We start from the raw sequence: 15,915 nt of genomic DNA, 5'->3' as shown, positions 1-15,915 counted from the left end.
GAAAAAGCAAAATGTGCCAATTGTTTTTCAAGAAAGTTGAATGATGGTGGGGAAGAGGGCCTGAGAGTCAGTGTGGAAGAGAGTTTAGCCATTGAAAAAAGTAGTCTGATTGAAACATTTCATTAAGAAACAAGCTTCTTATGAACTAGCAGGATATTGATTACATTCCTTCATTATTTTTTCAGATATTGGAAGAAAAGCTATTATGAAGAAGTAACTAACAGGGCTTAGCTTTTGTTTATCTACAAAGCAGTTACAAATATTGATTCATAAAAAGCATGATGTAACTTTAACGCTTGGTCCATTACGATTTCCTCAAAATGACTTCAAGGGTACATTACTGCTTGCCATTAATGAACGTCTTCTGCTTGGAGTTTGCAAGTGACTACTAAGTAGCGGCACAGAGCCAGCTTTCTTCCACAAGCTGATTCTTTGTATGTATAAAAGCAGCAAACACTCATGAATAAAAGTATTGTAGATGGCTTTGAGAAGCGAAACCTAAATACTGAATCACAAAATCACAGGGGTTGGAAAGGACCCCTGGAGATCATCTAGTCTAATCCTTCTGCTAAAGCACATTCTCTAGAATAAGTTGCAGAGGAGAGGGTCCAGGTGAATCTTGAATGTCTCCAGAGAAGATTACCTTCCTCCATTGAACCCAGTTTTAAAAGTATTGCTAATCAGCTCAGAACGTTCTTGCCACTCTTGATCAGTTGTCAATATGCCCAGTCTCTCAAGGGTGCATTCAAGATTAATGGACCCAAACCCTTGAGCATGACACATCCATGCAGGCAGTCACTCAAATGACCCATTCTCCACTTTCTACCTGAGTACCAGTCTCCAGCTAGGAGGGCAGAGGAGAACCCTACCTTACTCTTGATCCCTTCAACAAAAAGACTCTTAATATTTTGTAGTTTCCTTGTTACAACCTCATGTAATCCAACTTGAAGGAATAGGAACAGAAAGTAATCCTCTAGCTTTATCAGCCTTCATAGCCTCTTCTTGATGTCGTGAATGCAGGAACCCTGGCAGGCAGCAAACTGCTCTAGAGAGATTATCTGGGTGGCAAATGGGTGCCTCAGTGCCTCTAGGGGAAGAGTTCCCAATTACTAACATATTTTGCCTTTATTTGGTGGTGATTGCTCAAACTTGGGTCCTTGGTTGGATCAACTTAGCATGGTTGCCCCTTCCTGAGTCTGAATCATTATCTATGCCCTCTTTCCATCCCAGTAGCCTTCTATCTGTTGCTTAGGGACACATCAGGGACAAGGGGGATACTTCTTCTGCTCTGAATGGAGGCGAGAGTCCAGTACCCCTCATCTTGTGTGTTTCTATGGCCTTCCTCCTTAAGGATGGAAGCTGGCTACTTAAGACAGGATTGTTGGTCTGCCTGTGTAATGGCACAGTATCATGCATCAGTCTTCCATTCCTAAATGCTGTGCTACCAAATTAGTTCTTTGTGCAACCTGTCCACTTGCTTGAAAAGTTTGTTGAGCTGAGCTCACTTGTACCTGTGACATTCTTCTCTGCTGCCAGGCCCTTGGGGAATATCCAGATTCTGGAGTTCAACACAACTAAAGGTCTGGACAGATCTTTAATTCCTCAGGAGGTCTGTAGGGGTTCATGTTTCAGATCAGGATGGTTGTAGCCCCTCAGTCTGGGTTTCTGCATCAGCCAAACTGTTGCAGAAGGTGGTTACCATTTTTGTTTCAATAGAGTGCTTCCCCCTGCTGCTTTCAGAGCAGAGTGGGTATGGACCTATTACATAAGATAAATGGTGGAAAATACTTGAAAATGACTGACAATTGCAGTCAGGTTTTTTATTTGAAAAATACTGACCTGTTTTTAATTCTTCAGAACTCCTGACATAGTACTAACTTCAGCTGAGTTATGATTCTAAAGGTTTGTTTGGTTGAAAGGGAAAGCATCCACTTCTGTCAAAGAAATTACAAATAAATTTTGTATTGTCTTGTAATACACCCCAATATGTGTTCTGTAATTGAACTAACCAGAAATTTAAAATTATCTTTAGGAGGTGCATCTTTTACATTACATAAATATGTGAAAACAACATGAGGAAGTAAGCAAGTTTTCAACAAGGTTTTTAAACAGAACATATGGTTCTCCATATTTAAAGACAGAGCTGAATTTGAGAAGTTGATGAATTCAGAATGACAATGGCTAAACACATTTTTTGCTCTGCAGATTTTTATCTAGTGTTTCTAGCCCATATAAAAGTTTTCTCAAGCAGATTTAAATGTGGCAAGTGCAGAGTTAAAGGATTTTGAGTGGTGAATGCAATATCTTAGAAGTAAACAAAGACTTTAAAATCAATGTGTTTGCCTAGTGGCCAAGTCAACATTTTAAGAATAGATTAAATATAGGGCCACAGGACTGCAAGTTACCTCCTGGATCACTGCATCCACTCCCTTGGTAACATAAGCCTTCTACCATGCATCTTCAGAGCAACCCCCATGTATACATAGACTCTGAATAAAAAGCGATTTCAGAATTCTTTTGATAACTACAAACCTTATAAAAACCTTCTGGCTAAAAAAAATCATAGTTTATCATTATGTGTTCTTTTGCCAATCTTATTCTTTGGTGTAAATAATTTGGAGGGATCACTCAGGGACAGTCAGCCTATACCCCATATCATGATGACATCCATCAAGGAAGGAAGAGAAGGGTTCATGTCCTAGATGACTCCTTCTTGAGGGGAATAGAAGGCCAAAATGCCATCCAGACCTGATCCATAGGGAATTCAACTGCCTCCATGGGGTCTGGGTAAGAGCTATTACTAGAAAACTCACTAGCCTTATATGGTCCCTTGATTATCCATTACGAGTTTCTAGTTTTTCATGCTGGTGGTGGTGAAGAAGTGAAACAAAGTCCAAAAGCAATCAGAAGGGAATTCAGGGCCTTGTGGCAATTGATTAAAGGGTATGGAGCACAGCTTGCTTTTTTTTCTCTATTCTTTCAGTAGCAGAGAACAATACTGAAAGGAACAGGCAAACCCTGTTATGGCCCCAGGACTTATCACCAAAAACAGAATTTCAGGTTTTTCAGTCATGGAATGGTCTACATAACACCAGGCTTGCTGACTACTGATGGCATGCAACTTTCTCAGAGTGGGGAAACGGTTTTTAGAGAGGAGTTGGCAGGGCTAACTTACAGAGATTTAAACTAGATTTGAAGGGGAAAAGGGATAAAACCAGGCTTGCCAGTGGTAAGCTGTAGGACAATGTGCCTAAGTTGGAGGCACTGTGTGCTAGGGAGATCCTTCATTCTGCTACCACGGAGAAGTAGTGACTGGTGGACAATAGTGGCCATGAAGTAATGGAGTTTAAAATCTTTGGTGATGGGAGGAAAACTGCCACCAAATCTTCAACCCTGGAAATGAAAAGAAGAGACTAAGGTGCCCAGGGAACTAGTTATCAAGGTGCCCATGTAAACTTTTGAAGGCACTGGAGTCCACTAGTGATGATCATTTTTTAAGTAGCACATCTTAATAGCACAGGAACAGGCAACTTCAAAATGTCAGAAGTCATGCAGGTGGGACAGAAAGTCAGTTTTGCTGATCAGGGATATTCTTCCAGAGCTTAGATGGAAAAAGTAAGCATATGGCCATTGGAAGTGAGGTTGGATGACAAGGGAGGACTACAGAGATGCTGATCACAATTGTAGGGAGAAAATTTGTGCAGTTAAGGCTCAATTAGAGTTGAAGCTGTCCAGTACTGTAGGAGACAACAAAAAGGGTTTATTTTAAAATGCTTTAATAGAAAATGGAGGGCCAGAGATAACACTGGTCTGTTGCTCGGTGAGGGTAGTCACCTCACAAATAGGGATACAGACAAAGCAGAGACGTTTAATGCCTTCTTTCCCTCTATCTTTAACACTACTGATGGCCTCTGAGATCTCCAGAGCCCTGAGCTGGAGAACCACATCTGTGGTAACAGTAAACTTCCAGCCATCTTGTGCGGGATGTGCTTCTCCAGCTGGATGCACACATGGCCTGATGGGATTCGTCCTGGAATACTTAAAGAGCAGACTGATGTCATTGCAAGACCTTTCTCAACTATTTCTCAACAGTCAAATAGATTTCCTTTGAAGTATAGGGTTTCCTCAACTTTGCACATCTTCATATACTTCTGTGTGAGTACATCCAGATCTTTTAATGTCACTGGACTTGGGAAGATTTGCAGTATGCTAAGACTAAGTAAATATCATTATCAGAACACAAGAATGGAAGAGAAAGATGAAACAATGTATCGTTTTTCCTGAACTTAGTAAAAGCTGAGAATAACATGTCTGTTTTTTCTTTTGAGGTAAATATTCAGAAAGATGAAATTACTATTTATTTATTCAAGATTTTTAAAAAGTGAAAATATCCCTATTTTTGGCCAAAGGTAACTCAGTAACGATTCATAACAGAGTGCACACGAGAAAACCGTGATCCATTTAAGTTGAACTATAGTCTTATTCCTGTCCCCAGTACTTCACACATAACTACTTTTACTTAAAGATCTCTATTCTATTCTCACTAGAAAAATGAAAACATCATAAGATTAAAGTTTTCTTCTTCATTATTTGCTCTAAACCTACAAAATGTGTGGATGAAATAGTAATTTATTTGATTTTCAGAAGGCAGGTTTTGATTTCTCCATTTTAATATTTAAGATATTCAGAAGTACCGATGCAACCAGGGACTCTTATTTCAAAGAAGCAAGTAGCTTCTTGGAAGCCTGCTGCCTATGGAAAGACAAAAGTACTTTCTTAAAATTGCAGATGGAACTGATTGTCATAAATCAGTTGTTTCTGGAACTATATAGTTTAATATCTTATAGTATGTTATGGTAGAAAAATTCAGTCAGTTCTTGATTATGATACCATATGTACAGCTATATCCTTCACCCTTTTTGTCCATTTCTGGGTATCAGCTTCTAAACACGAGTTCTCAATCTGTGGGTGACTTTCATTCCTCTTCCCTCCATCTCTTTCCCAGATTTCCCCACAATTTATTCTTCTTCAGATTGCTAAATCTGAATGCTAAGAATGAAATATTCTGAAGTTCTTCAAAAGTAATTTAAAATCTCATTTTCACTGTTTGCTCTTTAATTCTATGAGCAATATCCCGGGTTATCTTCTGCTATTTAAAATGTTAATTGCAAATTCTTTCTTCTTAGGGGAGGAAAAGAAGAGGAATGCATTTCTTATACTGGATGTAAAATTTTTTTCATTGTAATTATTGTGCTTAAAAGAGAACTACAATAAAAGTTTTGATGAGACGTCTCTCATTTGTTACTGTTCACAGGATTAACCACGTTTTTACTTCACAGCAGGAGTAACCGTTGCAAATTGCATTTGACTTGCTGATAGAGTTGACATGAAAGTTCATAAGGCATCTCTGTTCCTTTTATTTACTAACACCCTCCATGCATGGTTTTTGCCCACCTGCAGCTGTAAATGAAGATGCTATAAGACTGAATGAGACTCTTGGAATCCCAGACAAGACTTTGGAGAAGAGTCTCCCAGAACTGCAGAGTGAGGCTGACAGAATGGTCACAGAGATGAGAAGTAAAAAGCTGAATATGCAAGAAAGAATGGCTCAAGATGAGTTCAAGTGAGTAGAGAGACCACTGTCTTCAGCCTCCTTGTGATAATATCTGACTCTTGTAACTCTCATTCATTCTAACCAAGTTTTCAAGCTGGGGCTTACAGAAATGTGAAGGAAAGTAGAGACTAGCATTTCATATCTATTAATGTTGCACTTGCATTTTTTTAAATGCTTACGTAGGTGGAAACCACTTTCTACAAAATTACTTCTTTGCTCCACAGGTACCAGTAATGTTTATAATAAAATTCTAGGCATTTTTTTCTTATGTTTAGCTTCTACTTTGCATCTGATGAAAGGTTTTAGAACCAAAGATCTTGGAGAAAAAAATCTGGGATCTTTGTGTTTTCTTTGTTTTATTGTTTGTTTGTTTGAATGAAGACTAATTAGTCTAATAAAAATATTATCTGCTTGTAAAGTTTGTCCAGTAGCATGGACATTCCAAGAAGTATAGAATCAGATTTGGATTGTCTATCTCATACTTTAAACATACTTTCAAAAAATCCTACCTGTACAGTATTTCTGCTATACTTCAGATAGTTCAACTTTCAGTTTCCTTGAGAAAGGGTATACTGAAAATGTATTCTTCATAAACTGATGGTTTATTGTTTTTACTTCTGATTGTGCTGAGCTTTTTTTTTTTTTTTTTTTTTTTTTTTTTAAATCTGTTTTCTACTCCCACACAGAAATAAGGCAGGAAAAAGTAGGTCGGACTGAGAAAATTTAACCAAACATTAGAAAGTGCTGTTTGCAATTTTACAGCAGACTGGGGAGAACCCTCTCAAGCATGATGTTTGTAGTCTTCAAACACTGCAGGCCAGACTGAAATCAATCCAACAATGAGAGCAGGAAATGTAGTCTTGTTGGGTTTTTTTTGTTCCCTCCTTCTAGCCATTCTTCCTGAAATATGCAAAGCAAGTATTTTCATTCCTGGAGAAGGAGTAATTTTTTTAACAGGAATACATAAAAATATTTACTGAATTATCTAAAAGTCTAATGGCTGTGTCTAAATGATGCAGTTGTTGAGATCCAAGGAATTTTTATAGTGAACTTATAGGGCAGGAAGGAAAGATAACTGGACAGTGTTGTCTGTTACTCTTTTTAAAAGTACTGCCTTTTGAAGAAAAATTACTTAAAACTGCTTAAGTAGTGTAGTAAGATAGTGTATTGAATGTGTTCTTTAAGGAGAAAAAGTATAAAGAAAAGATAGTCATTTTTAAAACTGTGAGTGTGTATGCATGTGTGCGCACACGTGGAACAATACACTCACGTGTATTATTTACAGATGCAACTAGAAATGGTTATTTAAGAATATCTACACAAGTTTCCTTATCACTTTAAGTAGTTAATTATCTTTATTCTTTGGTGAGTTATCTCTTAGCAGGAATTGTGTTCTGCTTGGCTAATTTTCAGGATTTGGTCTCTGTTAAATAAGGAAGATAGATGAAGTAAAGACTTCTTGCTTTCAGAGACGTTAAAACTTCTCTTCGATTTCTAGATCTTTTCCTCATTTGTTTTCCTTCATTCTTCCCAAATCAAGTCTGTAATCTGATTACTCTTCTGTACTCAAATGACGTATTAGTAAATATTTTCTCTGTAAAGATATCATGTTAAAAATACAACAGTCTCTGTCCTAGACCCCTAATTTTCTTATTTCTGAAATATTTCAGTATTTTATAATATTTCAATATTATATTATAAACGTTATTGAGTTTCTACTGAATGATGCTGCAAGCCAGAATTCTGCCTTTTTAGTTGTTGTGCTTGAATAGCTTTTTTCTTAGAGTCTGTGTGTTTTCTTCATCCATTAATTTGTCTGATTGCTTTTAAGCTACTGCAAACTCCTATTATATACAGTTTCCTATAAGTAGTGAATTGGATAAGTCAAACACATACTCTTTAAAAGCTGCCTCCTGCATTTCGACCTTATTTCCTAATATTTTCACTTTTATGCTGGGAGAGTCACTGGACAGCTGATCACATTATCCAGGCTACTCATGACTTTATAGGCCTCTATCTTAGATAATTTCCTCTATACATAGAAAAATTCTAAAATATTTAGTGTCTCATATAGAAACAGCTTAGTTTTGAATATTTTATCAGCAGTTTCTAATATTTCTTTTGTTCCCTTATACTGATTTTAAAGATCCAGACCATGATGCATTCCAGAAATTAGGCCAGACCTGTGATTCCTCTAACACTTTGAATATTTAGTATAGTTTGGATCTTTTCTAGGAAGATATCAAGTGAAAGTAGCACAGCTTGAATTTAAAAGAGTATTTCAGGAGATGTAGTACAGACCAGTCACAATGAAATTTTAGTACATAAAACAAAGAAATACATGGAGCAGTCATTGACTTGTACTGCAGACATCAGTACAGGTTAGGGGATGATCTGCTGGAGAAGAGGTCTGTGGATAGGGACCGGGGGATCCTGGTGGACAACAGGTTGACCATGAGCCTGCCCTTGTGGCCAGGAAGTCCAATGGTATCTTGGCGTGTATTAAAAAAGAGAGTGGCCAGCTGATTGAGGGAGGTGATCCTCTCCTTCTATTCTGCCCTCTTGAGTTCATGTTTAGACTCCTGTGTCCAGTCCTGGGCTCCCTAGTTCAAAAAAAGACAGGGGTCTCCTAGAAGGAGTCCAGCAGAGGGCCACAAAGGTTATAAGGGGCCTGGACAATCTCCTGTATGAGGAAAGATGGAGTATCCTGGGTCTGTTCAGCCTAGGGAAAAGAAGATTGAGAGGGGATCTGGTGAATGTTGATAAATGAAGCGTTGCTGGACCTGCTGCTCATCAGTGTGGAAGAGATCATCAAAGGCGTCAATGTTGGAGGCAGCCTGGACTGCAGCGACCATGCCGTGGTTGAGTTCGTGATCTCAAGGGATGTGGGCCTGGCAAAGGGTGGGGTCAGGACCCTGAACTTTGGAAGAGCGAACTTTAAGCTGTTCAATGGATTGTTGGCCAAGATCCCCTGGGATGCTGTCCTTAAAGATAAAGATGTTGAGGAGAGCTGGCTACTCTTCAAGGATGCCCTCCTTAAAGCACAAGAGATCTCCATCCCTCTGAATAAGAAAGTGGGCAGACGAGATAGGAAACCAGCATGGCTCGGCAAGAACCTGCTGGGCACACTGAGGGTGAAGAAAGGTGTGTACAAGCTCTGGAAACAAGGGCGTGTCACCTGGGAAGAGTACAGGGATGCTGTCTGGACTTGCAGACGTAGGATCAGGAAAGCCAAGGCGCAGGTAGAACTGAACTTGGCGAGGGATGTGAAAAACAGTAAGAAGACATTCTACAGGTACATTGGCCAGAAGAGACAGGCCAAAACGGGTGTACCTTCTTTAGTAAATTTAAAAGGAAAACTGGCTTCAACGGATGAAGAGAAAGCTGAGGTACTGAATGAGTTCTTTGCCTTGGTGTTCACTGGTGGCCAGGATTCTAGTCTTTCTCATGTCCCTGAGCCCTGCACCCCCAAGCCTCCAGGTGGGGACCAGGGGGGTAAATCCCCCCCCACTGTAAGGGCAGAGCAAGTCCGAGACTGCCTCATGAGACTGGATGAGTACAAGTCTTTGGGGCCAGATGGTGTGCGTCCCAGGGTTCTGAAGGATCTGACTGAGGTGGTTGCCAAGCCACTCTCCATCATATTTGGGAAGTCATGGCTGTCGGGTGAGGTCCCAGATGACTGGAGGAAGGGTTACATCACTCCCATTTACAAGAAAGGGAGCAAGGAGGACACGGGGAACTACAGGCCGGTGAGTCTCACCTCCGTGCCTGGGAAGATCATGGAGCAGATCCTCCTGGATGACATGCTTGATCACATGAGGAATGAGCGTGTGATCTGAGACAGCCAGCACGGCTTCACCAGGGGAAGGTCATGCTTAACCAATCTTGTGGCCTTCTATTATGAGAGTGATGGTGTTGGTGGATGAGGGGTAGGCGACCAATGTCATTTACCTGGACTTGACCAAGGCCTTTGCCATGGTCCCCCACCACATCCTTATCTTCAAATTGGAGGGATGTGGATTTGATGGGTGGACCACTCGTTGGATAAGAAATTGGTTGAAAGGCTGCAGACAGAGGGTGGTGATCAATGGTTCTATGTCAAGGTGGAGGCTGGTAATGAGTGGAGTCCCCCAGGGGTCTGTCTTGGAACCGGTGCTCTTTAACATCTTTATCAATGATATCGACGATGGAATTGAGTGCACCCTCAGCAAATTTGCTGATGACACCAAGCTGAGTGATGCAGTTGACACGGAGGAAGGAAGGGATGCCATTCAGAGGGACCTTGACAGACCTGAAAGGTGGGCCCGGATGAACCTAATGGGGTTCAATATGGCAGTGCAGGGTTTTGCACTTGGACCGGAGGAACCCCAGGCATCCATACAGGCTGGAAGGAGCAGTCCTTGAGAGCAGCTCTGCAGAGAGGGGCCTGGGGGTCCTGATGGATGACAAACTTAACATGAGCCAGCAGTGTGCTCTTGCAGCTTGGAAAGCAAATGGTATCCTGGGCTCCATCATGAGAGGGGTGGCCAGCAGGGACAGAGAGGTGATTGTCCCTCTCTACTCTGCCCTTGTGAGACCCCATCTGGAGTACTGTGTCCAGGTATGGAGCCCCCAGTACAAGAAAGACAGAGAGCTGTTGGAGAGGGTCCAGAGGAGGGCCACAAAAATGATCCTACGAGGACAGGCTGAGGGAGCTGGGCTTATTCAGCCTGGAGAAGAGAAGGCTGTGGGATGATCTCATTGCAGCCTTTCAGAACCTGAAGGGAGCCTATAAACAGGAAGGGAGTAAACTCTTTGAAAGGGTAGATAACAGCAGGACAAGGCGGAACAGTTTTAAGTTGAAAGAGGGAAGATTTAGATTGGATGCTGGGGGAAGCTCTTTACCAGGAGAGTGGTGAGGTGCTGGAACAGGCTGCCCAGAGAGGTTGTGGGTGCCCCGTCCCTGGAGGTGTTCAAGGCCAGGTTGGATGGGGCCCTGGGCAACCTGGTCTAGTAAATGGGGAGGTTGGTGGCCCTGCCTGGAAGGGGGGTTGGAGATTCATGATCCTTGAGGTCCCTTCCAACCCAGGCCATTCTGTGATTCTGTGAAATGTTTATGAACATCTAAAGAGAGGTGAGAGGCAAACAGATGAGGCCAGGCTCTTGTCAGTGGTGTGTAGCAATTGGACAAGGAGTAGTGGCCTAAAACTTTTTCATAGGAACATCCATATTAACATGCAGAAGAACTTCTATATGATAAGAGTGACGGAGCACTGGAAAAGGTTGCTTGGAGAGGTTATGGGGTCTCCCTCTATGGAGATATTCATGGCCCGTCTGGACGCCTGCCTGTGCGACCTATTGTAGGGGTACCTGCTTTAGCAGGGGGATTGGACTCAATGAACTCTCGAGGTACCTTCAAACCCCTGTGATTTTGTGATTCTTTGACTTGTATTTCATTAGATAGAGCAGAGAGTAAAATCCATAAGAGGTCAAAGTGTTAGCTTTACTGAACCAATGAGTTGTTTTGAGCTTGATTACTGGTTAGATAAACAGCTTGTGCTGTGCTACAAGGCAAGGTCATAAAAAGGAAATCTGTCTGTCTCATGTGTTGTATTAATGCAAATAAATGAAATGGTTCAGAAAATCTTACTTTACTACCAGATATTGACAATGTCAGTTTACCTCCCTTCACCCCCCCCTCCAAAAAAAAAAAAAACATTCTTAAGAACAGTCATCATTCCAGTTCATTAAGCATGTGCTCTCTTGAAAGTTACTGTGAGATTTAAAGCCCATTTCATTACGTGATATTAAGAATATTTGGATTATTAGGTGTAAGAAATATGAATTCAGTACCTTTATGTTATGGTGTATTGCAGGAATGCAGAAGATCTTTTGAACAAAGTGAAGAAATTATTTGGAGAGCCCAGTGAGAAAAATGAGGATCTCAAAAATGAAGTCCGGGACAAGCTAGCAAACTACCACACGAAAGTTGACGATGCTCGAGATCTGCTAAGAGACGCTATGGATAAAATTAGAGAGGCTAATCGTTTATCTGCAGTCAACCAAAGTAACATGACCATGGTAGAGGTGAGTGCTGACAAGCTGTATCCTTGATTAAATAAATGTCTAATCAAAGTCTGAAACTCTGCATGAGCACTTTGTAACTAAATCTTGAAACAAACAAACAAAAAAATAGAATTAAAACAAAAATATTATTCAAATATAACTAAATCTGATGTAAATATAAGCAGATGTCTTCTTCAGAATCAGGGAACAGTTGGCTTGTAAAAGGAGAATTCTTTGACAGCTTTCTTTACTGAAGTAGTACTTACTGCTTATATACGTTAAGTGGAGGATGCTGTTGAATTAATTATTCTGGGGGAGGTTAAATTCATCCAAGTATGAGCACTCGTGCAAGATCAAAATAGAATTCAGTTAAAATCTTTGCTATCGTATATTTACACCCAGGAAGTTTGCACTTTGATCTAATTCTCCAACCCCTAGGAAAAGTATGCAGATATTACACAGTAATTAATCAAACTCTGTCTTCCATAGTTAGTAGTTGTTATAAATGATCTCCCTCATAGCAGAGAGGTCTGCTTTTGATTTAATTTAAATTGCAAAGACTCAAAGAGCACATTATACTGTACATTAACAAGCATTTAACCAAGATATTAAGTGCAGAGTCAACTTAATGAAGATAAATTTTTCCACTCTGTTTATATCTTGATGAGCTTTCACCTCATGTGAAATGATGAGGTTAGAGTTCCAGGATCTCAGTTGTCAGTAGAGATTTGTGGGCTTGATTGAATTAAGGAAATACAGTGCTGTAAATAAGTTAGGTGATCTCTGTTCTCTGCATTTTCTTCCCAAAGGTAGAAGGAGAAAGGCTGGATAAATGCTCCTGCTCCTGCTGTATCAGTTTTTAAAATATTATCTGTATCACAGTATGAAAATGCCTGAAGACACCGTCTTCAGCAATCTTGTCCAAAAAAATGGTTTTGAGAAGTTTGTTGGTTTTTGTTTGTTTGTTTGTTTTTTGTTTTGGTTGTTTGTTTGTTTTACCTCTGTTTTGACCAACAGGCCATTATAGTAATCTTTAGGCTACAATGACATGGTCACTTATGAGGTTATTCTATGATACCTAATGGATCTTACACAGGAAATCAACAGTTGCTTAGTCAGAAAACCACTGCTATTACACAATATGTAGTATTTCTACTATTTGGAAAATCAGGAATCCGAAGGTTCTTCTAAACCATCATCTTTTATTTTTATATTCATTATTTAGTGAAAAAATAGTGGACATAAAGATGAAAACAACAGAATACTTTGACAGACTTTGCCCTCATGACCAGTTTAGATAATTGTCAAAATGAGAAACCTATACGTCTGAGTAAAGGTTAGGATTGCTAATTACTTTCTGATTCATTTTACCCTGGTACTGCAGTCAGTAACCTCTATAATAGAGCAAGAAAAAAATGTACCATGTGGGAGGGAGGGGATACAAAGCTGGGGACAGGAAGAGAAAGAAAGATGTCTTACTTTAAATGTGCTCTATTGCTGTTACTGTCTTTGCTCGGGAAGATCAGAGAATTCTAGAAGGCTGACCTTTATGGAATGGTGACAAAATACACTGTATTAGTTTCAAATACATCACTCACATTTTGATCTGTGTGAACACATCCTATAGATAAGGAAGCAAGCTGTAGAAGATGGCAGACAAGGTGTTGAGAAGAGTCTGCAGGAAGGGAATGACATCCTTAATGAAGCCAACAACCTTATAAATGAAATCAACGTAGCTGTAGAGGTAGGTGTTCTATCATCTTTATTTGAGAACTAATACAATCAGTTACAATACAGTATTGAGCAATTAGTATTGGTACAGAAACAAAGTATCTAATTCAAGTAACTTCTTATTTTTCTTTTTTATGTATTAATGTTAGAATATTTGCATTTGAAGGAATCATTTTTCTATTGCTTTATGACAGAAGATCAAACCTGGTATGTAGTAAAGATGAAGTCTGAGATTTAAATGATTCATTGGATTACACAAAGAGCTAGCCCATCGTTTTTCATTGTATCTTTTAGAAATATGGCATTGTGATTGTGGTGCTGACTTTGTCTTTAGAATTGCAGATGCAGCAAGCCTGTTCATAGTCTCACGGTTACTCTGTGATCTAGATGTAGATTTATCTGCAAAAAGACTGTGTGCAAATCAGAAGGAAAATTCAGAAATACTTTGTTACCTGTGGCAACAATTTGGAATCTAGATAGATCAGAGAGATGAGTGGATTGCACTCTCATTTTACATAATGTTTTTGAAAGTTTTACCTTAAAAGTTTTATCAATGGAGTTTGCAGCCTCACCTATACATAGATATGACTGGTTCTGGAAATATTTCCATCTTGCACTGTAAATTATTATAGTGAATGGAAAAAAGCCATGTGGTAAAATGGGAAGGAAAACAATTTGAGACATCTTAAGACAGAAATGGCAGGTCTCCAAAGGCATAATTCTTACTAAGGTATTTTAATATTCAAGAACACATTTGAGTCAAACAAATGGTCACGTAACATGAAACTTCTGTCATTGGCTAGTTATTATTGGGAGGATGGTTATGAATTGGTATAACTATGTATGCATCTATATTTAGGATATAAATCCAAATTAGAGATAAGTATTTAAACTTTGTAGTTTATTAATTGTAAAATAATAACTTGAGAAGCAAGTAGATGTGGTATACTGTTTTGATTCTCTTCTGCTCTCCAGTCCAACCATTCCTTTATTCTTTCCATACTAGTTCCCTCAAGTGTTAATGCATGTGTAAGTTATGATGTAATATCTTACAATGAAAATGTATAAAGGGATACAGAATGCTTGCATTCAGATATTTAAAGGTCTTATGTCATTTTATGTCAGTATGTGGAAAGTGTTGCAGATAAGATACAGTCAATGTCCGATCAGCTGAAGGATAAAATAGATGATTTATCACAAGAAATTCAAGACAAAATGCTTCCAGAAAAGGTATTACAAGCTGAGAACCATGCAGCACAGCTGAATGAATCATCTGCAGTACTGGATGGGTAAGGCAGCCATTCGTTGGTGATGGTAAAATTATAAAGCAGGCTTGTAAGATGGCTTAACAGAAACTGAAGGGCATTCTTTTCAGGCTTTGATATCTTGCCCTCCAAAAACAGTAGGTAAGAAAAAAATGTTCTCTCTATTTGACATTCTCATTTCTATTTGGCCAAGCTCAAAGTGGAAAGGACTGTAAGAATGACACCACATAACTCATCATGAATGTGATTTCTTGGAAAGACTGGAAAGAGTAGTTTTCATTTACTGAGAGAGAGTGAGGGGGGGTGTATTTGTTTTGTTGATTTTCTGCATTTAAGAAAGAAAAAAATAAAAAGGAAGTGTAATTTGCAGCTCTAAAATTTACAAGTATATTATGGATATTCTGTGTCCCAAACTTCTCCCCAGTATAGTTCTAGAAAAGCACTGCGTGAATAAAAAGTTTTTGGTTTTGTTTTTTATGATCATAGAACCATTTGAGTTGGAAGGGACCTTTAAATGTTATCTAGTCCAACGCCCCTGCAGCTACTGGGGATATCTACAGGTAGATCAGATTGCTCAGAGCACCATCCAGCTTTTGACCTAGAATGTCTCCAGGGACGGGGCATCCATCACCACCCTGGGCAAACTGCTCCAGTACCTCACCACTGTAATTGTAAAAATCTTCTTCCTAGTATCTAATTTATACCTCCTCTCTTTTAGTTTGAAACCATTTCCCCTTGTCCTATCACAATAGACCCTGTTGTCCCCTTCTTTCTTATAGCCCCACCTTAGATACTGAAAGGCTACTGTTAGTTCTCCGCAGAGCCTTCTCTTTTCCATGCTGCACAGCCCCAGCTCTCTTGGCCTGTCCTCAGAGGGAAGGTGTTCCACCCCTTGGATCATTTTTGTGGCCTTCCTCTGGGTATGCTCTAGCAGGTCCACATCTCTCCTTTACTAAGGACTGTGCATCTGGACACAGTACTCCAGGTGAGGCCTCACCTTTGTGGAGTAGAGGGGCAGGATCACCTCTCTCACCCTGCTGACCACACTTCTTTTGATGCAGCCCAGGATACAGTTGGCTTTTAGGGCTGTGAGGGCACATTGCTGGCTAACATCCAGCTTGCCTTCAACCAGTAACCCCCAAGTCCTTTTCAGCAGGGCTGTGCTCTATCCTAAAGGCACAATTATCTTTGATAGAGTTGGATTCTTGTAAAATTTTTGGCTTCATATACTGTGTAGTCACATCACTCTAGATAGTCTAA

The 15,915-nt window shown here is 39.8% G+C and overlaps 1 protein-coding gene across 6 annotated transcripts in view; it reads left to right on the top strand.

Moving 5' to 3' along the window:
* The window catches only part of LAMA2 (laminin subunit alpha 2), a 336,526-nt gene that overhangs the window by 256,617 nt on the left and 63,994 nt on the right, over positions 1 to 15,915 (top strand). For all 6 annotated transcript variants that reach the window (XM_040697911.2, XM_040697907.2, XM_040697910.2 and 3 more), the window contains exons 36-39: positions 5,461 to 5,623; positions 11,470 to 11,680; positions 13,287 to 13,403; positions 14,516 to 14,679. In XM_040697911.2, coding sequence (XP_040553845.1) covers positions 5,461 to 5,623; positions 11,470 to 11,680; positions 13,287 to 13,403; positions 14,516 to 14,679 — 655 coding nt within the window. The remainder of the gene's footprint in view (positions 1 to 5,460; positions 5,624 to 11,469; positions 11,681 to 13,286; positions 13,404 to 14,515; positions 14,680 to 15,915) is intronic.

Source organism: Gallus gallus, chromosome 3 (genome assembly GCF_016699485.2).
Source record: "Gallus gallus isolate bGalGal1 chromosome 3, bGalGal1.mat.broiler.GRCg7b, whole genome shotgun sequence".
Lineage (NCBI taxonomy): Eukaryota > Metazoa > Chordata > Aves > Galliformes > Phasianidae > Gallus > Gallus gallus.
The sequence above is the reverse complement of the archived record's forward strand: the minus strand, read 5'-3'. Positions and strand labels throughout refer to the sequence as shown.